A 27,648-nucleotide genomic window follows, 5' to 3' on the forward strand; every position below is an offset into this window, starting at 1 on the left:
CATGTTCCGAATTTATATTGCCATCCTCAGAAGCAACCTAGGTATCCTACAGGTCTCGAAGGTTCCTTGAGCAATAAAAAAAGAACAGAGGGAGAGATGTGAAAAGCAAGGGAGGAAACTTTAACTTGCTTCACGCAACTCTAGGCCAAACTTCAACTGGGGAACTAGAATCTTGTTGTCCAATAAAAAACAAGGTTTTGCTAGGCTTGATGCTGACCCTTTGTAACTGGAGATTGCTTTTGCTTTTAACTATCAAACACCTTGATTGGGCTGTTTCTTCCTTGTCTATCACATTTTCAGCATCAGCAGCCATGAAAAGAACAAAAAGAACAGTGAAAAGAATGATTGTGAAACTGAAACTAGCACTCCAACACGGTAGCTGGGCAGGAGTGGAGACCACAAATTCTGAAACAGATCTTTTCCTTTCCTTTTCAAGGTGAAGAAACCCCACAAAGCCAGTACAAACTCTCTTGAAAATGAAAATCTGGAATGTATCTATACAGAGATCAACTCACAACTGTGCCAGTCCACGTTCTCCATAATTTTTGGCTCATTGGTTTGGATAATTGACCTTGTTAATATTTTGTCTTCCATCTTCTGCATGGTATGCTCTTCCTATAAGTAGCTAGAATTCTATAGAAAAAAAAGAGTGCAGAACTCAAAAAACAAGGTGAAAAAAAAAAATCGACGATCATTTTACAATCACAACAATTCAGCTCCTAATTGCTAAAGTTGTGGCCCATTGTTCTGCTAACTCTTCTCTTTGGTCTCAGCCTTCACTTGTCCATATTACTTGTGTCAACCTTCATTGCTTGATGAGAAGATGGTGGCTGCTGCTCTGCAGAAGGACCAGATTTAACAGGTTTTTTGAATTGCACCAAGATCATGGTCATGTTGTCGCACCCCTCACCACCATTAGTATCGGGAGCCAAACACCTGTGAAAAACTCTTCCACATATCGCAGAAAGCTTAGTTTCCTGCATAGATTTGGACAGAAATATTGTAACCAGCATGTGTGCATATGTTCAAAATCTCAACTAAAGTTTACAGAACTTACAGTGTTTAACTGTTCACGCACATAGTCCACTAGCTGTTGACTTGACATGCAATCCCTATGGCATAAGTGGAATTAGCAAAAATAGCAAATTCCAAGATAAAACAAAATAGGGAGATCCAAATGACTCTCTTTAAGCTCTTCAGGAGTGATCAGTGGATGAAGAAGGAAAAAGGAAATAGAAACACAACCGAGTCCATGCACCACTTAGTTTCCAGTGTATATGTTGCTAAATGAATGTGCTTCCTCTAACCCCTATGTCAATGGCAAATATCATTCTCTATGCAGAGCTAATACAAAAGCATTGCTTTCAGGTTACATAGCATCTTGGAGTGAGTAGCATACAAATACCAGTTGTGCTCTTTCAATAAAATTGGGTTATTTTAGCCAGAAAAAAAAAAAAAAAGGCGCACAGATACTTAAAAAACAGCAGTCTTCACATCATCTTAAAATTATCCCTTTGTATTTAAATCTCATTATTATTAAACCAAATTGTCTAATTTCGAACAAAATTTGACACTAAATCCACTGCCATTCCAAAAGATCTTTGAGTTGGAAATTGATATTTTATTAAGGTTCTCGATGTGCTTCTTATCTGACATTGTGTCAGCTAATGAGGGCAACTTTAAAAGGATACTTCCAAGTCGCATTTCCTTGTTTTTGAGACTAGAATTCACAGTAGCATGTATATAAGTTCAAATAAGATATCCATAGAGAATCTAAATTACATTTCATAAAGAAAGGAGAAATGGAGAAAATGGCGTTACCATACACACACACACTCTCTTAAGAACGAAAGAAACTCACTCACCAAATCCCGTCACAAGCGAGAACAAGAAACTCATCATCATCACAGAGCTCAACCTATTCATGTGCAATGAAAAATTATACAAGAAATCCACGGAAAAAAAAATGCATAATAGTAACATAAACCAATCATGTGATGCTGGCCAAAGAATCTAGTATTCCTAGCCTACAGGTACATAATTCATCATTGGATAATCTACAAAATTTCCTTGGGTGTGCGTGTAGGGGGGGGGGTATTCAAATTAAACATCTGTTAGCCCATGTGAGGTCATTTAACCACAAGTGCGTGCTCTCAGAAAAAACAAGAAAGAAAAAACCAAGGAGAAGGAAGATCGGCAGCAACACTACTTACAGTCCTTATGTCTGGATTGGCAGTTACAATTTGCTGCTCAGCAGGCAGTTTTTTGTTCTGCTTCAACTCTGCATCTCCTGCAACAAAGAAATTGACAGCATAAGAAGTAATTGGCATTGAACAGGTAAATTTCCCCTTTGAAGCCTCTTTGTCTTGAAATCACGAGTGGAAAAAAATTCATGTACCAATTGCCCTAGACAAGTTTAAAGTTCCGTTAACACGTCCAACTACAATAAAGCCACCGGCATTCACAATCCTTTCTCTCTCAACCACAAGATCAGGCTTGTGATCTTTAGACATGTCAAATGCCTGCAATAAAGGACTTGCATAAGACACTTCACGTGTAAAATCTTGCAAAAGATATGCTAATCATTCATTATAGAAGCATAATTCCACAAAAGACCCATTCACTTATTGTCTTGCCAAATGATACATGGGACCTGGGTACAACAGTAGGAGGTGGATAAATATCTAGGCTCATAAGGTTAAAATATAAGGACGTATCTGCTAATATTGTTTGGGTACAGATTTAAATTCATCAATTCACTTGGGAAAATTAAAGTACTACAGGGGAAAGCTAAAGTTCCAGTTTGTGAGTGGATGGTAGCAGGGTTCATAGCTTTTTAGACAACTAACACTCTTCCTCACAACTAGTTAGAAGAGGGTTGAAAACATCTTGGTCTTTCCCATTCTTCATTTAATAGCTGTACGAGGTGAGACTGCCACCACCAAGAGAAGGAAGCTTGACAATACAGATATTCCATGGCTGCTTCATTCTTCTCCCATCAAGAGTTGAATATATAGTCAAGGGTGATGATGGAGCCATTCCATCAATTTATGGCACTTCATTAATGGCACCATCATTAACAGTGAGACAAATGGATTGTGGTATTGACTGCTGTGGAGTGCTGTTATTAACTGATGGAATGCCATCATCGCCACCACTTAGTCAACTGCTTTGGATTTATAAGATAATCTCACACTTAAGAGTTAAATCTGTGCAGTGCTACTTCTTGTGAATGGAACTACAGCAATCACAAATGACAAACCTGGGCATGAGTTATAATGAAAGATCCATGAAATGTTACAACTTGCAACTTGAAAGAACTTTGTTAAATAACAAAAGAAGCCTTTAGAGAAACAAGGATTTCTAAAGAGTGAATCATCACAGACAAAGAAAACTGTCCTACTAGACAATGATCATCAAATTAACAGTCATTGACTTGACATGCATAAATTTCATCACATTAACATTACTTCACTCTTCAAAGAAAAAACAAGAAGAATCAAACTGCATGAATTTGTGCTCTTTGTTTTCTTTAAAGAAAGAGCCTTTCTTCAATTTATCCTATCCCCCCTTTTCAATTCTTTTTTCCAACTCATATTAGAAATCCAAAGAATTTGGGTCCTGGAAGCTTTCTTTTGCTAAGAAAAAAAGAAGAAAAAGCAGCGATGCCATTCAAAAGGGTGTAGAAACTGTTTTTTCCATTTTTTAGAGGATGAAAAGATATAAAGGTCCCTTTCAATAAGGTTGACAGGCTTTTTTGCCAAAAAGAGAAAACAGCAGAAAGCTATGCCCTCCATTGATGCAGTCAACGACAAAGAATTTTAACAATCATAGTTGTCCATAACTATATATAAAATACAAAAATGTGTCCAGAACATTTTTATTCAACCAAAACACCCTTAAACCTTAAATAATGAAAGACCAAGTAAATAAACCTTTTTAAACAACAGATTACTTTGCTATGATGCAAATAATGCATTTGGCAAAATGAACAATGATCAATGAAATTATACATGATCAAAGATAAAATGACAAGAATTAGCCCAACCCTACAAGCACATGTTAGTTTCATCCAAGCTATGGAAATTGTAGCTCTCCTCTTCTTTTATCTGAGCAAATATATTCCTTTCTTCATGTGATCTCTCAATCACAATCACCAAGTCTTTCATAGATTCTATTCATGTATGTGGGGGTGCACTTTTGTTTCCACGATTAATACACACAGCCCATAACAGGGAAGAAGCATCCATGCATGATGTACTGAACACCAAGATCATTTCAATTCATGGATTGGAAATAAATAAGAAACCATCAATTCCTTTTACCAAATACAGAGGGAGAAAAGGCAAGATGAAAGCTTGTCAAAAAAGAGGGAACAGGAATACCTGACCCTTCCTGGATATAACACAACGAGAATCACCAGCATTTGCAACAAAAAGTTGGTTGTTTCGAATAATTGCAACACACGCAGTGCTTCCAGAAGTTGGTCCATGAAAGCTAGAATGAGGCCCCTGATATTTGCAAAATAAGAAAGATTTACTTTTCCTATACATATGTACTTAAAATGTCATTAACATACTATTCCAAAACTAGTAACATTAACAACAGCCAGTATGCAAAAGTTATTGTAAGTCATTTGATAATAGATATTTAAGGATAAGAATTTATATGATCAATGAAACAACATGAACACCTGTGCTAAATTTGGTTAATTATACAGCTAAATTAACATAAATTATCGAACTAGATTGTCATTCAAGAAGCAAATGTTCCATATCATACTAAAATCACAAGAGCAACTTTCCATATCAGAATGGCCAAAGAAAGAAAACCACCATAAAAAACAAAGAAAAGGCTAGTTTAATTTGGAATAAATGGCCAATGAGCTCGTGGCTCAATCAGCACCCATTTCCCCCCTTCTTCCCAGGGGTCTTAGGCTTGAGTATTTCTTTTGTAGGAAAAGAAAATTTGAATAAGCTAAAGACAACAAGAAGAAACTGCATTAAGCAGTTTAGAACGCTCAGTGGTCTTAAGATTCTAGGCCTTCAACTCCATAAAAACTATGAAACTCAAGCCTAAATAAGCTCTCTGAACCAAAATGTGAGCCGAAACTCCCCAAAACAAATATCCTTCCAACAGGAACCAAGAAATTCCCAAACAGCAAAAACCCCTGCTGTTTCTTACATACTCCTGTTTTAATGTGACTATGCCAGTGAACTTCCCAAATAGCAAGGAAGCCTTATTGTGACATTAGCAGCAACCAATTGAGAAAACATTATACAATATGATGGAGTACCTCCTCAGAAGGCCAATCATCCACACTTCCATTGACTTGACCTCTTCTAGGCGACCATATCAATCCTTCTATCATACCAGAAACCTTTTCTATGTTATCACCCAAGCTGGCTAGTTCTCTCCATCCCCTCTGCCCACGCATCATCTCATCCATTCTGCATCAAGAGTTCAGTTGGGGCACATAAAACTTGTCATTACATGGGTTCCAAAGGGTTAGAATTTTGAGTCAACTGTGACAAAAACCAGTAACAGTTATCTTACAAACTGACCAAAACAATTGCATACTATTGCATTCATCATCATCATGGTGGAAATGATTTGATATGGGTAAAATTTGTTCACTCTTTGATAAAAATGATAAACTGATAACATATAAATGGTCACCACTGTCAAATTAAGCCATTATATCAAAGAGCAACTCAAACAAGCATTGGTACTGAAACAGTTGGGCTTGGTTATACAAGGGATTCTTTTCCTCCATTCTATTTCCTAATAAGCCAAGCCTTCTATAACATACTGTAATGATGAAGTAAGAAATCATACGAAAGAAAGTACTAAAATATACATACAGTCCAATTATGAGTCCAGGCCATTGGATCTGATAATGTGCTACTCAAAGGCACAACCAAAAATTAGCAAGGGAATAGTTATGTATATCCATTTGTTAAACAAAGTACAGAGAAAACAGGTGAAACAACCTGAGGAAAGCTTTCTGTAAAGAAGTGCCTAAATCGCCAGACAGATAACTTTCCTGCCTGAGAACTTGCTGGTGAAGATATTTAGCACAGAATTTAGCCACTGCCTGACCTGCAAAACAATAGAATTTGATAAGAATGACAAACTGCATTTTACTAACCTAGGAAATGATTACTAGCATTGCATCACACTACCATGATAATCATCACCATCACCAATAACTAAAATGATGGACCTTGCTCAACATGAAGGGTAAGTTGATGCATGCTTGAGAAGCCACCAGCACGGGGATAATTGATTAAAAATAGACTCTGATGCTACTATTAGTTCCATCTTACCATCATCCATCTCATCTGATTCTTCTAAAGATTTTGAGTATGTTATAAATGTATCTTTACACTTCAAATTATTTGTTGCCAGCAGAAAACCCAGCAATTTACCTCTTGAATCATTCTTTGAAATTTTAAAACAAATTCCGATTTCAATTGATCCACCAACCCTAATCCCTTTCAATAAATTCAAAGTATCAATCCTTGTTTATAAAGCCCTAGCTCACCACTTAGAGCCCAATTTGTATTGTGGTAGCAGTTGTTTTTCAAAGTGTTTTTTGCTTGGAAATGCATCAAAATAATTTTTTTATTTTTTAAAATTCATTTTTGACATCAGTACAACAAAACGATATGAAAACACTAAAGAAAAATTGAAACAAAGAAAAAAAAATTCAACTTTTTTCATAAGCGCTTTTGAAACGCAAAAACAATTAGGCTCTTAAGCATAGATCCTTCAAGTCATACATAGTTTCCCCAACCAAACCCCTTTAAGAAATAAGAAAAAGAAATGCTAATATCTAATTCAACATCTACTATTTTTTAATGCCAGGTAAACTACTGTTGTAAAATAATTGCAAAACTATTACAAAATATTAGCATCGGGAAAAGGAGATGACATATTATAAAATATTAGCATCTGGAAAAACGAATGAAACCATAAGGTTTTTACAAAATAGTAACAGATACTAGAAAATATATATTAATAAACATAAAATAAGCATTCAGGTAAATTCTGACCTCCATGACCATCATAAACACCAAAGAAAGATGTCAAAATGTCCAAATCTGGATAAGCTGCATGCTGTCAAACACCTTATATAAGTTTGGATGCAACTAGGAACACACCAAAACATCAAGAAAATATAAGTTAACCAAATTGGACAAAAATTATTCTATGAAGCCAAATACATGCTTGAAAGGATCCGTATCTAATTCCCAAAGTTATGATATATAAGATGCAGATCTAATCCCCAGTCTCTTAGCTATATTCTTTGAAATCAAGAACCCTATCTCCATTGTTTCATAAATTCATCTAAGGAATGCTAATGCTGCCAATATGTATCTGTGACTCTGTCCACTCTATTTGACTGAATAAGTTCAGGTGCCATTTATTTGTCAACGGCTCATAATTTTGTTGAATGTCCATTTTCATGTGTTGTAGACAGCATTCCCCACAAATGCATTCCCCGTCATGTACTTTTTAAATAAGAGGGCCGAGCACTTCCTTCTGCAATGACACATTTTCCAGTTGTATCATCACACAAATTCAACATGTGTTGCCTTTCTACTTCACGACACTGAACTCTATCGAAATTCATACCACTGTTTTCCAGTCTTAACACGCTAAACATCGATAGAAAACTCAATAATTCACCGTGAATCATCTTTAATGAATCAGGCAAGTTCTAGACCTCACTGCGTTCACAAAATTTTGTAGCTCAATTCGCACTTAAAATTGTGGCTATATATGGGCAGGCCACAGGGCATAGAAACATTAAATTCAATACCTTCCCTCTGGGTTAATTCCACATGACCAAACAGCAATGACAATACCAAAGTTAATCACTTTTAACATCAACATATAACCTAAACATTGAATTTTCTTTCACAAAGGCACCACACAAATCATAAAGAGTACTCACGGCATCTTCCATGGTTGCACGCCAGCCTTGCATGGAGGACAAACCATATCGAAGTCTATCATTCTCACCATCTTGCGAAGCCTTGTCAGTTTTAGGGGAGCTCAAATATACCCCCATTTCTTGCTGAGAACAAAATCAAAAGCAATTAATCATAAAAAACCAACCATTTTTCTTGCATTCAAACCATCCATGACGCCTAAGCAAATCCCCAAATATTCAACTATGTCAACCCAAGCGACCCACAGATACCCCACCGCTCATAAACACTCGTACGTAAATAAATACGTATAAATACACACAACAGTACCCAGATAGAATCTCAATGAATAAGCAAAATCATGATATACTCGCAGGAAAACAGTTCCCGTAAAGTGACATACTTTACAGTTTCTTTTCTTTGTTTCCCTACATTTTCTTGGGAACCAAACAGATTGAACAAAAAGAAACAGATAATTAACGAATACCTGAAAGAATTTGACAAGATGGAGGGGCAGAGAAACAGAGTAAACAGGGAAGAAACAATCATAAAAGGCTTTGTTTTGTTGTGTAATGATTGATGCTCGCTTGTAAACTCTTATTGCAGACAGATCATGAGAGGTACGGATTGCCTGGTTTAAGGTTGTCTTTTGTGCTTCACTGGATTGCTGGCACGCGCCCTTAAATTGTATACTGGAAATAGTTCAAAACCCGCGTCCCTGTTAAAAGGAAGGATTATCCTATAAATTTTTTAACTCCAATAAATATAAATATTTATTTTAGCTAAAATATGAGCACTTGAATATAATAGCTGAAATATTAGTTATAATTTCCATTTCTTTTTAGTATAATTAATTTCTTATCCATGAATCTCTCTAGTTACTTTAAAATTAAATGACGATTTCTATTTTAATTTTATTTTTAATTCACCAATAAGTGTTCTTATTATGATTTCATCAATTTTATATAGATTTAGTGATTAAATCAAGTTAGATAAATGATTCACATTACTTATTTTGGTTTTGAATTAATATGCATTTGACCCTATCATAGATGTGAAAGTGTATTAAGTTTGATGGTCAACTTATCATGGATGTGAAAGTTTTTTTTTCTTGAAAAAAAAAAAACAAAAATTCAAGATAAACATTACATACATGTACCTAAATTCTTTGGGCTTTTGGTGTGTGCCAAAGCCCGTGCAGGTGGGCCTGCCCAGAAGACAGAGGGATCCTCTCAGGCCTCGGCTATGTGGTGTGGGGGCCCATGTATAGTCTACTTTCATAGATATTGTTTCCATGGGCTCGTGCCTAGCAACTTTAGGGTGGTACTCTTTTGGATTTGGTGACGCTTCTGGCTTTGGTGCTTTGTATTATTGTACGTTAAAATTAGAGGGACAATTATTATAAATTACTTTAATAATCCAATCCACTGAACTCTAAAGTGGTTTTATTTTAGTGGGTTGTCCACTACCAGGTGAAACCATATTTTTAAACCCGAATATGTGGAGGACAGAGGAGTAAATCCGGATTATCCGATTTAATCTATTTTTTAAAATAAAAGCATAAAAAATCTTGATTAAATATAGATTATCAAAGACAAATACGTAGGCACGCATTCCAAGAAGCTTTTCTGTCAAAAGCTTACGCAAGCCCCTGTTTTCAAGGAACTTTCCTGTCGAAAGCTTGTCTCTTTTTCAAGGAGTTTTCTTTGTAGTTTGGCACTTTAAAAAAAATGAATAAAATAATATAGTATAGAGAATATTTAGTAAAATAATATAATTTAAAAAATCACAAGTATTATTTGTAACTTGAGAGTTATAAATATTATTTATAATTTTTTAAAAAATTAAAAATAAATTAATATAACTTACAATAAAAAAAGAGGAAGGAGTAGGGAAAAAAAACAAGAAAGCAAAGAAAGAAAAAAACTTTTAAAACACACCGCAACTCCGATACCAAGGCTACTTGTGCTATTGAAAAGATATAAACGAGACAAATCTAACGATACAATAAAAGATAAAAAATGATGATCAGAGTGAACCAAACGAGCCTTTCAAATGTGTTGGGGCTTATTTGCCTTTAGACGGCTCGTGTGACACGTTCTGGTCACCGTTCATGACCTTCTTTGATGGCATTGGATTCGTCTTGTTGATATCTTTCCAACAATACCAGTGGTTTCATTATTAGAGTTTTGATGTACCTCCAAATCTTTTTATTTTTTTCTCTCTCCTCTCTTTTCATAAATTACGAGGAGAAAGAAAAAAAAACCTAAAAGACACATTAAAAGTCCGATAATAAAACCACCGACACTGTTGAAAAGATATTAACGAGATGAATTCAACGTCACCAAAGAAGATTATCAATTATGATCAAAGTGTGCCACGCGTGTCATCTAAAGGCAAATGAGGCCCGAAATATTTAGACGATCAGTGCAGCCCACTGCAATCATCGTTCATGATCTTATTTGGTGATATTGGACTTGTCTCGTCGATATTTTTCCAACGATAGCAATAATGTTATCGGAGTTTTAGTGTGTTTAAAGGGTTTTTTTTTCCTTTGTTCCTCGTTTTTCTCTCTCTACTCCCTCCCCTCTCTCTTATACATTGGTGTTGGTCTTCTTCTTTTTTACTTCGAAGAGAGTTGCTTATGACGATCGTGACTCGTGAAATAGAGATGTCATCTATGACTCTTTAAAATGTTTTACTTTTGTAGGGGCTTACTTGTTTTTATAGTTGAGGTCAACCAAAATTTTTTTTAGAAAAGACAAGAAAAGTTAGCTTTTATGCCTAAGTTTTGTGCATAATTAAATTTTACCTAACTTCAATTTCAACTACAATCATTAAAACAAATATTTTTTAAATATTTTTTGTATTTTGTTATTTTTTTAATTTTTTTTAAAGTGTTATGGTACAAAAATACTTGTTTTCCTTGTGTTAATTTCCTTCCCAACGTTACCTTTTCTATTTTACAGGTAAGTTTGAATCTTTTACTTACCTTTTAACTCTCGGATACGTTGATTTTTCTTTTTTTTCCCTGACGTTGCATTCTTCTCTCCTTCGTGTTGATTCCTCTCCAAAAGAGATGGACAACATTAAATTAGTATTTGATTTGATCTGGGCAATGTGAAAACCAGCTTTAGCTTCTTCTTTTTTGACAGCCCTTTTCGTTTAATTCGCTAGCGTTATGGCAGTTGTCGTTGTTGGTAGGGTTATAGCTAGTGGATTGACTGAGAGGAACTGTAGTGGTGGCAACAAATTTGTGATCTCGAGAAGAATTAATAGTTGTTCAATTTCCAGAGGAATTGTTCGACTCAATCACACGAGACTCCCTGCTCTTAGGATTCAGAGTTAGAAATTTTATTGTCTTCTTGAGCCCTAATTCAATTTATTTTTTTTAGTTTAATGTGGGTATCCGAGTCAGCTTGCGCGCACCTCGACTAATCCCACGAGCCCTGAAGTTAACGACTATATAAACCTCCAGTTATCATTATATGAACAACTACATGACTCGAATCTAAAATTACAGAAAAAACAAATTTATTAGTCTCAACCTCTTTTCATTTGGATTTTTTTGTTTTTGTTGGAATAAGCCCATGAGGTGTCATCCGTGCAACACCTGGTCCCAGTCATGACTCGGCCAAGTTAGACCACGAGGCATCTGGACCGAGCTCTGCCATGATCGAGCAAGCTTCCTTCGTCAAGATTCCGTGTTTCACCAACCCTGTAGTAGGACCCACTAGTTCGAAACTGATAGTTTCGGAGTTTTCTTGTAGCTCTGAAACAGTCGCCAGTATTTATCTGTTGAATGGGCCCTCGGCAGTCGACACCATTGTTGGTGGTTGGTGAGTAGAAAGTTACGGAGTGGCCTTATCGGGTCCTGATTTGCAGCAGGTCACCGTCTCACCAACTTTCTACTGGGACTTCTATCTCTATCTGTTCCATGTATTATTGAAGTTTGAATAGGGGGGTTATTGTTCTTTATCGTCCCACTTTATTAAAGTTTAATTTTTTAAATGAAATTTACAGTGATATTCGAATTATTTACTATTTAAGTATAATCATATGGCAATAAAAAAAAATCAAGAACAAGAAGTGAAGTAGCATAATCAATAAATCTGGATTGGAGAAACAATGATACATATTATATTCTTAAGAATTTGAGAGATTCTCTGTACCAGCAAGTCAGTTTTTTGGATTGTTTCGGCCCCCGAAGAAAATGATGTGCATCAGCCTAATTCAGGTAGTAACCATTGTTTGGGAGTCGGTAGAGCTGTTTTTTACGTGTTTTAAAATGCATTTTATATATATAAAAAAATATTAAATTATTTTTTTCAATGATTTCAATATATTAAATTAAAAAAATCATTTCAATAAATTTTTAAATAAAAAATATTTTACACTAGAATAATCAACACCCTCTGTAAATGCCCGTGATCTTCAATGTGGGTGGCAAATTAATTAAGCTACGTGAGCGGAAAAACTTGCTGCCGCCGCTTAATCAGGTGGCTGATGTCTCTTGTAGAGACAAACACTACACTGCTCGCTCCTTGAAATATTTGCTTAAAGTCACCTCCACCTTGTAAAATCAAACATCAATAATTTCGGTTTTCAATCACCATTTCTTTTCTGTCTTTCCCGAATACTTGGGCGTTGAAAATTCAATTTTTATTTTTTTTATTAAAATTTAATATATTTAATATATTTTAGATCGTTTTGATTGATGTGCTGATGTTAAAAATAATTTTTAAAAAATAAAAAAAATATCATTAACATGTATTTTAACATAAAAAATTATTTAAAAAACAACCACCACCATACTAATAAACATAAAAACTTCTATATCTGACTAGCCGGTAACCACACGGGGCACGGCCCTTGCCGCACAATCAAGGCAAGAATCGTGGTTGGGTTTTTACTACTTTGAAGTGATTAAGACCTGTTTTATTTCTTAAGTGGGTCGATCATGCTGCTGGCCATGTGGATACTTCACAATTGTGCGTTCAACTTTTCCGGTTTTTGGGTGGATAGTAGTGTCGTCCCTTTCATACATAATTAAGCCCGCCAAACAAATCGGTTCAGCTTTGAGTCGGTTTAATTCGTAGCTAAAGTAATGATTCAATTTTTTAAAACATACAAAAAAATTGTTTAAATTATTGGAAATTATTTAACATTGTTGATAAAAATTAAAAAAAAAAGGAGAGGAGAGGATGAAAAGAAAGAAAGAAAGAAAGAAAGAAAGAAGGTCATCTTTTTCAATGCTCGCATAAAAACAAAAATAAAAAAAAGGTGAATTGACACCCTAAATTCTTTTGGATGCATTAGATAACAACAATTATTTATCTGAGATTCTCGATAAAGAAAATAAAATCAATCCCTCTTGTTCATTGAAAAATATCTTCGGTCGGTCGGTGGAGTGGTTATTTGCGAAAATCGGATCCTTTCTCGATTGATCGAAAATCAATTAAAGCTTTTACTTTAATTGATGAGATGATTTCTTCACTTTAATTATTTGCATCTTGAAGATGTCGATTACTTTACTGGTTTCAAATCTGTATTTCAACATGGATATCATTGTTTACGACTGCGGCCAACCATATTTTTGGGATTTGTTTTGTATTTTTAAATTATTTTTTATTTTTTTAATATATTGATATTAAAAATAAAATTTAAAAAATAAAAAATACTATTTTAAATATATTTTTTTAAAGTAACACCTTGAAAAAACAGGCATGAAATGATGATTCAATAGAGGATGAAAAATGCTTTTTGATTTGAGTCATGTGCATGTACATGAACAACAATGAAGTTGCTATTTTTTTTAATTTAAAATTAAGATGATAGGTTAATTGATTAGATTTTAAATTTATTTTTTAATAATTATAAATTTAAATTTTTTAAATTTATATAATTATTAATTTTAAAATATATAAAATTAAACGAGTTACACGTAAATTAGTCCGAATATTTATATTAATAATAATAATAATAATAAAAAATTTCTGTCTTCCGTCACAAAGTGCTACCTGCATATCTATGATGTTGCTAAAGTTATTCTGACTCACGGAAGGACAGATAAATTTTATAAAATTCGCTAGTGATTTAATTTTTTTTTTAAAAAAACTTGAAATTAATTAAAATTTTGATTAAGTTGTGAATTTACTTGTTGAGTGGATTAAATCTAATCAGATAAATTTTAATCTAATTTGTTTTTTTAAATTCTAACCCGAGCTACGCTACGCTACAGGGTTAACCTATTAAACGGGTTTAATAATGAACTTTTCCTTAATTATTACTTGAACCAGCCCTTTCAAGACATTTTTCGTAAGAATTCTTATGGCGCAATGAGAGCCTCGCTGTCTCTTTTCAACAGCGACTCGAAGTTTTGAACCTGTATTTTTTTTCCCATCACCCACCCCGCTTGAAGCCCAGATGTATTCTCTTATAATTTGCTTGCGCAATGAATTCTCACCAGCTTGATCTGCTTCCAAAAATACCAAACAGTTTTCTTAGCTGATAAAGATAAAGTTGGTGTGATGCTTTGGTTAACGTGGGAGTGATGAAAAGTCAATGTCATAAGGCTGGGGTTGGTGAGCACCAATAAAAAATTGAAAAAACAAAATTGCTCCTCGCAGATTCACTATAAGGTGTCCCTCCAACATCCTTCTTGGAAGGTGGCAACTCCATTGACCTTTGTTCACCCTCTCTCGAGCCCTCCTTTTGTCTTCGATATTCTCTCTACTTCTCTGCTCTAGAGCCTCTCTGGCTCACAGGTATGCTACCTCTTCATGTGTTTGTTCTTGATTTAATTCTTGCGTCCTTTCTTTCTCTTCTTTGTGTTTTTAAGCAAACAAGGTCGTTCAAAACCGAAGTGAGACTAATAAATGCATGAGTTAAAGGGTTGATTTTTATGGTTTTTAAGTTATTAAATACTTCTGTGCCATTGTACCGGGGAAGATATGGATACATTGATTTTGTGTTTTAGGTGATAGTGATAAAGATGCATCCAGTTCCTTTTCTTTTGGTTCAGAAGTTATGGTTGATGGAGTCATTTTCAGATTGTAAGAATTAAGAGGGAAAAAGGAAGGCCTTTTCTTTTTTTGGTGTTTCACGTCGGTTCTACAACAGAAAGATTTCATTTTTCACTATTTATTAACGCCAGCCACTGCATTTAAATGTGCAACCACCAAGAACTTTTTGGCACATAAACAGGCTGGGGCTGGAAAGGGTAACGATCACAATTTAAAGGATATCCATTATCAATTTGTGACAATTTGTCTTTGAAACTGCAGAGAACTTGGGGTGGAAGTGGGATAGAATCGATAAATAGAGCATTAGCACGGGGAAAGATGATAATCAATGTGAAGGAATCAACCATGGTGCAGCCGGCAGAGGAGACGCCCCGGAGGGGGCTGTGGAATTCTAATGTGGACCTGGTGGTACCAAGATTCCACACCCCGAGTGTCTACTTTTATAGGCCCACAGGTGCCTCAAACTTCTTTGATGCAAAAGTGCTCAAAGAGGCTTTGAGTAAGGCCCTTGTACCATTCTACCCAATGGCAGGGCGGTTACGTAGAGATGATGATGGCCGCATCGAGATCGATTGCAATGCTGAGGGAGTGTTGTTTGTTGAAGCTGAGACCGCCTCAGTTGTTGCTGATTTTGGTGATTTTGCACCCACTTTAGAGCTCAAGCAGCTTATTCCAACTGTGGATTACTCTGGCGGGATATCTACTTATCCTCTTTTGGTTTTGCAGGTATGTTTCTTCCATTTTTATTTTCATCTAATATGGGAGTTATTTATTTTTGATCCATTGAGCCTGCACACAAATGATTCAATTATGTGATTTATCTTTCGATTTTGAACATGTTGCATGAATTATGGTGTAAGTGTGCCTCTTAAAATCCTCCTCTTCAAGGCCTGATTTCTTAAGAAGTCATAAATGTACCCTTCTAAGCTGCACAGGTGAGTCAATTCAACTGTTGTTTCAACTGATGAGTTTCCATTGCGGTTGGATGGGATAATCTTCATGTAAGAGAGATCTGCTATGAACATAAAATCTCTCAAGTCACCCAGAGGCTCTGGACTATCACTTTTTCTAGGCCAGAAATGAAAATGCTAGGTCAGGCTGTCCTGGAGTGTTTTGTAAACGCGTATCTACTCTAGAATTTATGATTTGGATGTTACATGGCATCAAAATTTGATTTGGATCCCTATCAGTAGAAGCAACAACTTGGGTTTTTTCATTCACTGGCAGGTCTTATCTAACATCATTTACCCAAAGTTCGAGATGAATTGTAATGTACACAAGTCTCATCACCTAATTCATGAATTTATTGGAGAAAATGCAGTTTAAGCTCCTAGTTTGACAAAATCACATTAAACAAACTCAAGTTCGCATAAACTTCCTTTTTTCATACCTATAGGGGAAGACCATACCCATCTTCATATATTTGAAAGTATACTGAACATCCTAGTAGTGTTGTTTCCATACCAATAATAACAGTAACCAGTAAACACCCTGAAATTTTGATGTCAAGAAGTCTCCGCAACAAGATTTGAAGACAGCATAAAGTAAGTTTGTTTAGTCAGTTTTCAGTTTATAAAACAAGAGAAGTTGTTAGCATTTTACCTCAAACTTCACAGATAATCAAGATAATTTAATCCATCTAGAGTTTATGGGCACCATGTAACTGTTTAAATCACCTGCATACTTTATTTATCATAAAATCATGGAGAAAAAAGGATGACGTTGATTGAATTCTTGGTAGTGTTTTGAGTTTTGAGCATGTATTGCCCAATATAATTTTGTTTGAAATGGTTTTCAGATTGATAATTTATATGAGGTTTAGATTCGTGTCGAGAAAAAGAAAAGGAAGAGGTCTAGTTTAGTTTTGAATTGCTGTGTTGTTGAGATCATTTGCACACTGGCTGTCCCAACTTGATGGGTGGGTGCTCGATAGATGACTTTAGAGAAATTAATGGGTAGCTAATAACCTTTTTGTTATCCAACTACACTTTGAAGTTGCCCCATAAGGATTGGATGTGACCATGATTCACATAAATTCGACAAACAGAGTATATTGCACATGGAATTGTTAGTTGTGATGGTAGGAACAAGGTACTGCAGTAATGTAGACAACAATACATTTACTTGATAGCATTTACTGCATCTGCACATAAATCTCATTGGTGGGAACTTTAAAAGTTATTACAACATGACCCAAATTCACTTGAGCATCGATTCAATGGTATTGTAATCATTTGAGGATACATTTAAGCTCTTCTGATGACAAATAGTTCGCCGCTAAATTGTGTAAAATACATTTAAAACTCAACCAAGGATTTAAAGGGAGGTAGTTGAGAATATTTCCCACTTAAGAGAGCTGGTAACTCTGACATTGGTTTTTTCTTTGTGTTGAATTTATTGACTTGGTATATAGAAAATTGGTTTGCCTTTGTTAGGCTATGCTCATCTGTCTCAAATGGTTTGTGTACTTCAATTTTTTATGTACACTCTGTTTCCATGCTTTTCGGAAAGAATTTTTATCATCAAACTTTGATGAATTCACCTTATCATAGTATTTGCTAGTTGGGCATAATAAATGAAGTAGACCTGGGCTTTTTATTTTTTTGTGTGACTGGCAAGTGGTAATGAGTGACAAGTAGAGCCACCAATGAAAACAGACCTACCAACTTACCGCATGCTCACAAATTAGCAAGAAAATTCAACTTCTAGATGGCATGGATACTTCTCAAGCTCCTGAATGCACTCAAGATATTTATCTGTTGATTGCAGTTGCATTTTTCTTTACTGGAATAAAGAACTCTGCTTGAAATAATAATCTCCTGGGTTGAGTCCGATACTTAATTAGCCAAGTCTATCAATCACTTAAATCCAATTTGTTTTAATGCTACTATGAGCGCACTATAAGCACGCTTTTGATTTGATTCTCTGCAGGTGACCTATTTCAAATGCTTTTGATTTGATTCTCTGCAGGTGACCTATTTCAAATGCGGAGGAGTTTCACTTGGTGTTGGTATGCAACACCATGCAGCTGATGGGTTTTCTGGTCTCCACTTTGTGAATACATGGTCAGATATGGCTCGTGGTCTTGACCTTACAATTCCACCCTTCATTGACAGGACCCTTCTCCGTGCCAGAGACCCACCCCAACCTGCATTCCACCACGTTGAGTACCAGCCTCCACCTGCCATGAAAACTGTTCTTGAAACCTCAAAACCAGAGAGCACAGCGGTCTCCATTTTTAAGTTGACCAGGGATCAGCTCAACACCCTCAAAGCCAAAGCAAAGGAAGGTGGAAACAATATTGGTTATAGTTCATATGAAATGTTGGCGGGTCACGTATGGAGATCAGCATGTAAGGCACGTGGACTTCCTGATGATCAAGAAACCAAGTTATATATTGCTACAGATGGTCGGTCAAGACTGCGCCCTACGCTTCCACCTGGTTACTTTGGCAATGTAATCTTTACAGCAACACCAATTGCTGTAGCAGGTGAAATTCAATCAAAGCCAACATGGTGTGCTGCAGGAAAAATTCATGATTCATTGGTTCGCATGGACAATGATTATCTAAGGTCAGCCCTTGATTTCTTAGAGCTTCAGCCTGACTTATCAGCCCTTGTTCGCGGCGCCCATACTTTCCGGTGCCCAAATCTTGGGATTACTAGCTGGGTTAGACTGCCAATCCATGATGCAGATTTTGGCTGGGGAAGACCTATATTTATGGGGCCTGGTGGGATCGCATACGAGGGCTTATCATTCATCATACCAAGCTCAACAAATGACGGGAGCATGTCAGTAGCCATATCTTTGCAAGCTGAACACATGAAACTATTTGAGAAGTTTATATATGACATTTAACAGAATGAGCCGAGGCTATTATCCTGTCATGGTTTCTGTCCTCCCTTCAGTAAATCAGGCTGGGAAAGTTCACGTATACCAAGTTTTTTCTCTCTTGATGCCCGTTTATCTGTCATAGAGGGTTTTTCTTTTCTTTTCTTTTCTATTCGGACATGGTTTGATGCAAGGCAGACTTTTTGAAAGGATAATGCGCCCCTCACGAGGGCTTATGTTGTACATATTTATGTATTTGTCACGAACTTCGAAGTATAGGATGGAAGGAATAAATACGACACAGAATATCATATATATGGCTGTTCGGAATCCGTGTTTTTAAATAAATTTATTTTATTTGAAGTTAATCTTTTTAAAATATTTTTGAATAGTTTTAATGAATTGGTATCAAAAATAATTTTTTAAAAATAAAAAAAATATTTTAAATCGTAACTGTAATTATAATTCCAAATCAAATAGATTTTGTTTGGTGGAAATAGAGACAATAAAATCCAAAATATTTCATTTTCTATTTTAGAGGATATAACAATAAATTTTATGATTTTTTTACCTTGTTTTTATAAAATTATTTGGCTATAAAAAGTAAAAAAAAAATATAAATTTAAAAATCATGAATAATAAGGGGAAAAAAAAAGGAGAGGAAGAGAAAACATGGAAATGTACAAAATTAAGTTAAATTTTATATTTGATAACTAAAGACTCTCATCGTGATTAATTAATAGATACTTCAATTGAAACATACCATGATAATTTGAATTTTATATCTATATCTAAAATCTTTACATTAGAATTTTGTATTGACTGATTTATTTATTAATGATATTTGAGCTTAGATTTGTATTTAGAGAGTTTATTAGATTTTTTAGATGTGTATTTTATTGAAAACAAATAAAAAATGAAGTTTTTTGATATTTTTTACCACTAGATTTGCTTCAACAAAAAAAGTAAAAAATATGAATTTAAAAATCATAATAATCAGAAAAAAAAACAGAGGAAGAGAAAATACAAGAATATCAAAATATCAGATTAATTAATTCATAGATGCTAAAATTAAACATATTATTTTTGGAAGAGGAATACATGATGATTTGAATATCATATCTAAAAAATTTACATTTGAATTTTGTACTGATATTTTTATTTATTAATGATATTTAAGCTTATATTTGTGTTTAGAAAGTTTATTAGATTTTTTAGATATGTATTTTAGTGAAAAACATAAAAAATAAAGTTTTTAAAATTACAAGTGACACATATTTTATATATATATATTTTTAAATATAACTGTTTTAGACTAGACTCAAGTGTATTGGATATTTTCAAGAGTGTTTAGGCTCATCTCAAAGCCCAACAATTTTTATATTTTATTATTTTTATTTTCTATTTTCTTATAACAGTTTTCTCCATCAAGTTTATTAATTTTTATTTACCTTAATACTTGCCTTTTGTAGTCTTTTACTTTGTATTTATATAATATTATATTATTAAAACAATAATGAAGAAGATTATTCAATAAAAACAAATTATAAATTTATTTTGTATTTTCTGATAATTAAACTCAATTATTTTTAAAGATAAGTTAACAAAATAAGGATAAATAAATAAAAAAACATATAAAATATGTATAACGCAGTGAAAAAAAATCTTCAATACACATACACACACCCCATAAAAAAGAAACTGAAATTGAACTGATATATGATATGCTGTATAAGTTTATAAAAAAAGCTGAAATTGATACGTTTAAAATTACCAAATGATTCGGTTGATCGATTGATATGAAAAATAATAAAATTAGCTATTATCTAATTTAGTAGATCAAATCGGTTGATTATTTGTCCTACTATTAGGGACACTAAAGAAATTTATAGTATATGGTTGGTCAATTGGTTGTGCCAAGGAGAACTGGTCAACAGTTATAACTGACAATGAACTATTATTATTTAAGAAAAAAGTAGGATCGAAGTTAATAGGTCTTGATGAGTAATTGAAGCTTGAAATTTTAAAAAAATGAATAAATAACAAAAAAATGATTAATATGATGTGAATTGGAGAGAAAGCTTCCATGATTAAATATTAAAGTATGGATGTGGTTCTTATAGGAATTATGAATTTTAGTTTAAAATTCATAACAAAGATGAAACCGGTAATGAGTTTTGATGATAAAAGAATAAGAGAAATGAGAAAATGATTCCAAAAAATTAAAATGGTAGTGAGGAATAAACAATAAGAAAGTATGGTACAAAAAAAAAGTGATGATGTAAACATCGATTGAAAATCAGTGATGTTACCGCAAAATGATAAAAAGCTTGTAAATTAAATAAATGATAAATGAAAAGGTAAACAAACAAATATTATGGGAATAAGAAAATGGTCTCAAGGATATAAATGGATGATTGATATGATTTATACAAGGATGAAATAAAAAAAAATTCAGATTTTTTTTAATGAAAAATCACAAACCAACTAGTTTTATGTTATCATACATAACTTTTAATCTGATTATTGTATTAAGATGAAATTTTGCATGAAGTCTTATGACATGTTGAACTACTATGGTTTAAAACTTCAACTTAATCAGAGTTTATGAATACAATACAATTTAGATCTAAAAATCAGGTAAAATGCATAAATAATACAAGACATAATAAAGTAGTGGCAAAACTATAAATAAGAGGAAATATCCTCTATTCAAAGGTTGTCTCAACCGAACAAAAAAAAAAGGATGAGAGGGCATGTAGTTGTGGGATTGAGAGATTAAAAAGCATGGATAAGGTAAAATTATATATGAAAAACATGTTTTGTTGGTGATTAAAAGAGTTAAAGCAAGGGTTTTGAAAACCAGCGTGAGAAAGAAAGAATTGAACAAAGGAAGGAGGCTTGAAGAAAGCTTGATTTCTTTTGCAATTTATTTGTGATTTCATGTGTTTAGAAGGTAAGAAATTCCTTTAAAGTGATTATTTAAGATGATTTTTGTAATGGGTGAAAGAATGAATATGTTAGTGATGTGTAAATTTGAATTATGAATTGGATTATTTAATTTGATATGAAATTTTTGCTCAATTGTGTTATTGGAAGTATTTAAGGTACGGGTATACATGAGAAATTGAACAAACCTTGCACCTTAATACATGAATATATTCGGCCAAACAAGGTATAAAGAAGAATGGATGTGATTGACTAAGTTGTTATGAAATTTGGATTAAATTGTGTAGGGTTAGGTATAAAATAAATGGACATTGAGAAATTGAAAAGAAATTTTGAAGGAGAACCATGGTTCCACTGGATATGACTTGTAGCCTAGGCTAATGAAAGAAAAATGAGGTTATATTAATTTAATGTCACTTTGTTACTCCTTTCCATCCCCTTCTCCCCCAAGAAAGTAAAAGAAAGAAACAATTGTAAACGAAAACTATCAGTTGGCTTTAAGTATTTCGTGTTAGTATTTGCTTGATTTCATAGATTTTATGGTCAATTTATAATTGATGGCATTACTTGTGGGAAAGAGGTGTGTAGGCATAACAGCTAGGCATTCCCTTCTGATTGCGTGTGGTCTGGCTCAAGCTTTTTACATTTGAAATTCGGGAATGTATATATCTTATTGTCTGGAGAAAGAAGAGAGACTTGCTGGTGATTTTTAGTCAAATTCTTGAAAGGTTAAAATAATATTCTGATGCCAGAGGCGTTACAGTGCACGTACAGAAAATAGGGAAGGTGTTAGTCATCACTGAGAGTGGATGACGACATTCCTAGAGAGGAAGCAAAAGTGGCAGTTGTGTCGCCACTGAGATACCTCTTTAGTCTGTCCAAGTCATCAGCAGCATCGAGCATTGTAGGCCTAGTAGTGGGGGACTCCTGAGTGCAAAGAATACCCAACTCAGCTAATTCTCCGATTGCAACTTCCCACATCCTTTTCACTTCAGGATATTGATCTCTTGAAGCTCTCATCAAGGAAGAGTCTACCACTCTTTCGACTCTCCCATGGTAGTGAGTCTTCACCCATTTGTGTAGGTTTAGCCCATCAACAAACATGTCATCTGTTGGCCTTTTTCTGGTCAAAATCTCAAGAACTAGAACGCCAAAGCTGTAAACATCTCCTTTTGTAGAAGTGTTTGATCCAAACCCATACTCTGCATTATAAGAATTCAAAGTGATTTACTCTCTTGTTTTTATATCAATGTGAAGTAATTTAGAAATTTGTACCTGGTGCGATATATCCAACTGATCCGCATAACAAATTTGCTGTAGAGTTTCCCATATTCTCAACCGCCCCACCGTTTCCACCCGCAACAGTCATAACTAATCTTGCTATACCAAAATCAGAAACCAGAGCGGTCATGTCATCGTTGAGAAGAACATTACTTGGCTTTAGATCACAATGTATGACTTTAACGGGAGAGTGGTGATGCAGATAGGCCATTCCTTCTGCTATGTCACTGCAAATGCTAACCCTCTGGAGAAGAGTCAAATCGGAACTGCATGAACACAAACCTGTCTCTGAATGTGGATATAAACGGCTATCCAAGCTTCCGTTTGCCATGTGTGGAAGAACAAGAGCCTTGAAATCAGGAAGACTGCATGCTGTTATGATCCTTATCAAATTTCTGTGCCTAATCCTCTTCAACACCTGGCATTCCCTGTTAAAACTCTTGGTTGAATTTCCAGACTGCAACTGCAATACCTTTACGGCTATGGCTGTCCCATCTTGAAGAAGCCCCTTGTAAACACGGCCATAGCCACCCGTCCCAAGTAGTCTCTGCTCCTCAAATCCTTCTGTGGCTTCCAAGAGTTCTCTATATGTAATTCTTGGAAAATTGTGGATCAGTTCCGGTGTTTTTGATTTTTTTGCCTGCTCTGTGTCCACTGAGTTTCCAGAGGAAACATTTGCCTTGATGCTGCGGATTCCAATCACACAACATATTGTTGTTAAGATAGCTGATGCAAATATGACCAGTACAAATATAATCAACATACGTGAGTGAAACCAATTTCTTTTTCGAGAGCATGTCGGCATGCCATAAACTGTGCCACAAAGATGCCGATTGCCTAAGAATGACTTATCTGTGACAGAATTGAAGACACCGCCAGAGGGTATTACTCCTGCAAAGTTGTTGAAAGAAAGATTTAGGAAACTGAGGCTTTGAATTTTGTTGAGGCTTGTTGGGATCCCTCCAGACAAGTGGTTTCCGGAAACATCAAAGGATTCAAGGTTCTTTAGATCACCAATGGAATCAGGCAGGTGCCCTTCAATAGAATTATGTGAGAAATTTATCAGCTTCACTGCGATGCAGCTTGATATCTGAAAGAAGACACTTCCACTGAGGTTGTTTGATGAAACATCTATCTCTTCCACATTTTCCAGCTTACTGAGTTCTATAGGTAAAGGACCATCAAGATGATTGTGTGAAAGATTTAGAAATCTTCGGATCTCACGTATACCCGATATTTCTGTAGGGATGCTCCCTGTCAATTTGTTATAGGACAAATCCAGCTTGGACAGATCAGTGCACTGCCCTAATGTTGGAGGAATAGTTCCAGAAAGGAGGTTGTTGTTGAGAAACAGAAAACTCAGTCGAACCAAGTTTCCTAGAGTTGCAGGAATTTCACCAGAGAGTTGATTGTTTGACAGGTCAAGCAGACCAAGACGAGGGAGCTGACATAATGCTGCTGGAATTGCACCAGTTAATAAGTTGTGTGATAAGAAAAGCTGCTCCAAGGAAGACATCTGGTTGATTTCGGCTGGAATGGTTCCATTTAGAGAATTGGACGTCAAATTCAGCACTGTAAGATTGGAAAGATGTGCTATTTCTGAAGGGATCATTCCAGAGATCCTGTTTTCTTGCATTAACATGGTATCTAGATTGACACTAAGTCGGCCAATGGAACTGGGCAATCTTCCTCCAAGATTCATACCAGCCATCTCAAGCTCCTCTAATTCGGTACAATTTGCAAGTGCTGTGAAGAATGGCTCGAGGTTGGTGTTGCGATCATGGCTGACCATATTATTATACGAGAAATGCAGTGAGACAACTGAATATAGTTTCCCTATGATATTTGCAGGCAATTCTCCAGTGAGATTGTTATACTCCACATCTATATTATATAACTCTGAAATGTTGGCTAAAGATGCAGGAAGTTCTCCTGTAAATTGATTGTTGTACAAATTGAGGTTCCAGATGCCTGGACAATTTCCGATCTCTTCAGGAATTCGGCCTGTGAGCAAGTTCTGGGACAGGTCTATATTTGCTAATGAAGTGCAGTTTGAGAAGAAGGAAGGTGGAAGTGTGCCCGTCAAATGGTTTCCGTTGAGAGATAGCACAGTAAGGTTGGGAAGAATGGAAAGAAATTCTGGAAATGGGCCATGTAGATTGTTGCTGTCTAGCAAGAGAGAATGCAGATGCTGAAGAGAAGAAAATTCAGGAGGAATAATGCCATAAAAGTTATTCTCAGAAAGACTGAGATTTCGAAGCCCACTGAGATTTGAAATGATGGGAGACAGTGGCCCTGTGAGTTCACTGCGGGACAGATTGAGTTTTACCACACTCTGTCGATGTTTGTCGCATCTGACACCTGTGAAGCTGCAAACATCTCCATCTTCAGTCCAGGTAGCTAGCATGTACTTTGGATCAAAAACTATGGTCTTTTTGAATGCTAGAAGAGCAGCCTTGTCAGCAAGCAAGGAATGGTTACGATGGTGGTGAGAACCTGAAACTGCAAAAGGAGACATTAGAAATAAATGCTGGAGCAGAAGCAGAAATGTTCTGATGAAGATCATTTTTCTTCTGTTGCAAGTGTCCAGTAATGTTTCTTTTATGAGAACCCTTGCTCCTTACACTTTCATCCTGCTTCATAATAATGAATTACTGTCACAAAAAAAATCTTGAACTTTTAACAGAGAGGTGCAGATGCGATTGATAGAATAAAAGAGTGGTACAAATGAAGAGATAATTGATCTCTCAGGAATAAAAAAGAAATTCAGTGCAGGTTATGATTTTGTGGAGGGACTAAAAAACTAATCTCACCTCTTTTCTCATGATGAGTAGACCTTCAACTAAGCCTAAATGAATATGCATTGAAGGGACACCAGAGCAGATTGGCTTATCCTTTTTCTTTTCGTACGTAGTAGGGCACGCGCAATTTCAACCTTTACTGTTGAAATATGCTTTACTTTGCCCGCACAGTTGCATATGCATGTGATACACGCACAAAGAGGTTGTATGTGACATTTCTTTACCCTGTTCATCGTGGATGCAAGATGTGTTTCTTTCAGGTAATGCAGTTGACATTTTTGTGTGATAGGAGTAAAACTTGTTTCTAGAAGAGCTCAGTTGACATTCTTAGTGTTCTTCGAGTGCAGATGACTAAGGCCACTGTCTGTGGCTTGTCATTCTGGAACAAGATGCCAATCCTGAGTCATATCAACCAAAAACAACGGGAATGAATCTCTCGTTTTCATGGTACAGAAAGAACCAAAATTTCTGCGCAAGTCTGTCTATTGTTTTTGGTTGTCTCGTTATCATTTCTTCATCATCCTCACAAATGGAGAATTTGATGGAAATGAAAGCCTCCACTAGGCTTGGAATAGGTGGTTGAGTTGGTGAAGAGCTAGGGGGCAAGAGGTATGATCTCTGATTCGAATTCCTTTGTCCACTAATATTATTTGTCACAGGCCGCAGGGCATGCTCTTGAAAGTCTTGTTTAGAGAGAGAAGATTTGGCATGGTGCATGCAAGCCGACACATTATACCCTTCCTAAAATATAAAAAAGAATGCCAATATCTTTTAGGACCCACCCTCTTTAGGGAAGTTTGTGGCTATCCAGTTTTTTCGATCCACTTGCAAGCTTTTTTGAGCTGTTCTCCGTGAGTTAGGCGCTCCTAGTTCGCAAATTGCATTTTCATAATCAATTTATTCTTCACTTTTACTTTTAGATTAGACCTACACTCCATCATCAAGTGGATGGTGCTCATGGAGTAGTGGTGCAAGGATTTTTTAAGGCCTTGATTTGGCCACCTCTATCCTATGACCCTGCCGATCTGTGCTTTTTTAACCGGGACGGTGAAGTTTTTTCTGTAATTTTTTTTAAAAAGTAAATTTTAAAAAATAAATTTCAGAAAAGTAAATTATTTTATGATATTTGGTAGTTTAATAGAAAATAAATTAAAAAACACTTTCTAGTGTTTGGTTATGTCTTGAAAAATGAGTTGGAAAACAACTTGCTAATGTTTTATTTTTCTCAAGTTTATTAAAATAATGAGGAACAAATCTTACAAATTAAATGAGAATAAAATTGAAAAAAAATATATAATTTCATAAATTATCTCAAATAAAATAAATAATAATCAAAATAATAGAGATCAAATCTAAAAAAATAAAAAAAATAAAAAATAAAGAAATTAAAATAATAATAATAATTAACATTTCATAAATTATTTCAAATAAAATAAGTAACAATCAAAAGAATGAGGATCAAATTTGATAGATAAAAAATTTTAATAAAAAAATGATAAGGAAAAAGTAAATAGCAATTATAAAAATAAGGATCAAATTTAATATAAAAATTAAATTTTAAGAGATGAAATTGAAAAATAAATATTCAAAATAAATTATACATATAGTAATCAAAAGTTTGAGGATCATATTTAATATAATTAGCAAATAATAACATTTCTAAATTTTTCACAACTTCCAGAAAGTGTTTTTCGCCCAAATTTTTCAGGAAAACACTTTCCTGAAAACCAAGTCAATTTTTTTTTAACTGAAAAGTGTTTTCCGTTGACCAACTTTTCTAATGGCAAACAAACACAGGAAAATTTAGAAAGTAGTTTCTCG

General features: G+C 34.8%; 3 protein-coding genes and 1 long non-coding RNA gene across 5 annotated transcripts; 2 read left to right on the top strand and 2 right to left on the bottom strand.

Moving 5' to 3' along the window:
• Positions 1 to 403: 403 nt before the first annotated feature.
• LOC133702094 (probable protein phosphatase 2C 60) lies at positions 404 to 8,710 on the bottom strand. Its single transcript, XM_062126299.1, has 11 exons — positions 8,428 to 8,710; positions 7,964 to 8,086; positions 7,059 to 7,122; positions 5,994 to 6,102; positions 5,297 to 5,450; positions 4,386 to 4,511; positions 2,399 to 2,522; positions 2,214 to 2,290; positions 1,866 to 1,918; positions 1,058 to 1,112; positions 404 to 977 (listed from the first exon to the last, which is right to left on the bottom strand). The coding sequence occupies exons 2-11, from the start codon at positions 8,078 to 8,080 to the stop codon at positions 777 to 779; spliced, it is 1,080 nt and encodes a 359-aa protein (XP_061982283.1). The 5' UTR covers positions 8,081 to 8,086; positions 8,428 to 8,710; the 3' UTR covers positions 404 to 776.
• A 5,755-nt stretch (positions 8,711 to 14,465) lies between these two features.
• On the top strand, positions 14,466 to 19,111 carry LOC133701544 (shikimate O-hydroxycinnamoyltransferase-like). Its single transcript, XM_062125487.1, has 3 exons — positions 14,466 to 14,707; positions 15,227 to 15,691; positions 17,936 to 19,111. The coding sequence occupies exons 2-3, from the start codon at positions 15,284 to 15,286 to the stop codon at positions 18,821 to 18,823; spliced, it is 1,296 nt and encodes a 431-aa protein (XP_061981471.1). The 5' UTR covers positions 14,466 to 14,707; positions 15,227 to 15,283; the 3' UTR covers positions 18,824 to 19,111.
• Positions 19,112 to 21,536: 2,425 nt separating this feature from the next.
• Positions 21,537 to 23,136, top strand: LOC133700957 (uncharacterized). The gene is made up of 2 exons (XR_009843492.1): positions 21,537 to 21,752; positions 23,066 to 23,136. It is a non-coding gene; the product is annotated as an uncharacterized LOC133700957 (long non-coding RNA).
• Positions 22,442 to 26,441, bottom strand: LOC133700956 (putative leucine-rich repeat receptor-like serine/threonine-protein kinase At2g24130). Of its 2 annotated transcripts, none has more exons than XM_062124700.1 (3): positions 25,840 to 26,441; positions 23,021 to 25,528; positions 22,442 to 22,947 (listed from the first exon to the last, which is right to left on the bottom strand). In XM_062124700.1, the coding sequence occupies exons 2-3, from the start codon at positions 25,431 to 25,433 to the stop codon at positions 22,535 to 22,537; spliced, it is 2,826 nt and encodes a 941-aa protein (XP_061980684.1). In that variant the 5' UTR covers positions 25,434 to 25,528; positions 25,840 to 26,441; the 3' UTR covers positions 22,442 to 22,534. The 2 variants fall into 2 exon arrangements, with proteins under 2 accessions (XP_061980684.1, XP_061980683.1); XM_062124699.1 differs by having other exon boundaries at positions 23,021 to 25,659.
• Positions 26,442 to 27,648: the final 1,207 nt, after the last annotated feature.

This window comes from Populus nigra, chromosome 8, assembly GCF_951802175.1.
Source record: "Populus nigra chromosome 8, ddPopNigr1.1, whole genome shotgun sequence".
Classification (NCBI taxonomy): Eukaryota; Viridiplantae; Streptophyta; class Magnoliopsida; order Malpighiales; family Salicaceae; genus Populus; species Populus nigra.

Excerpts from the sequence above, each read along its gene's own strand:
- LOC133702094 (XM_062126299.1), bottom strand. The coding sequence starts at position 8,080 with ATGGGGGTATATTTGAGCTCCCCTAAAACTGACAAGGCTTCGCAAGAT. Across the intron at positions 7,123-7,963 it reads GTGCAACCATGGAAGATGCC|CATGCAGCTTATCCAGATTT; the intron begins GTGAGTACTCTT and ends GGTGTTTGACAG. Across the intron at positions 1,113-1,865 it reads CTCGCTTGTGACGGGATTTG|GGATTGCATGTCAAGTCAAC; the intron begins GTGAGTGAGTTT and ends CTTATGCCATAG.
- LOC133701544 (XM_062125487.1), top strand. The coding sequence starts at position 15,284 with ATGATAATCAATGTGAAGGAATCAACCATGGTGCAGCCGGCAGAGGAG. Across the intron at positions 15,692-17,935 it reads ATCCTCTTTTGGTTTTGCAG|GTGACCTATTTCAAATGCGG; the intron begins GTATGTTTCTTC and ends GATTCTCTGCAG.
- LOC133700956 (XM_062124699.1), bottom strand. The coding sequence starts at position 25,592 with ATGATCTTCATCAGAACATTTCTGCTTCTGCTCCAGCATTTATTTCTA. Across the intron at positions 22,948-23,020 it reads AGTTGGATATATCGCACCAG|AGTATGGGTTTGGATCAAAC; the intron begins GTACAAATTTCT and ends CTTATAATGCAG.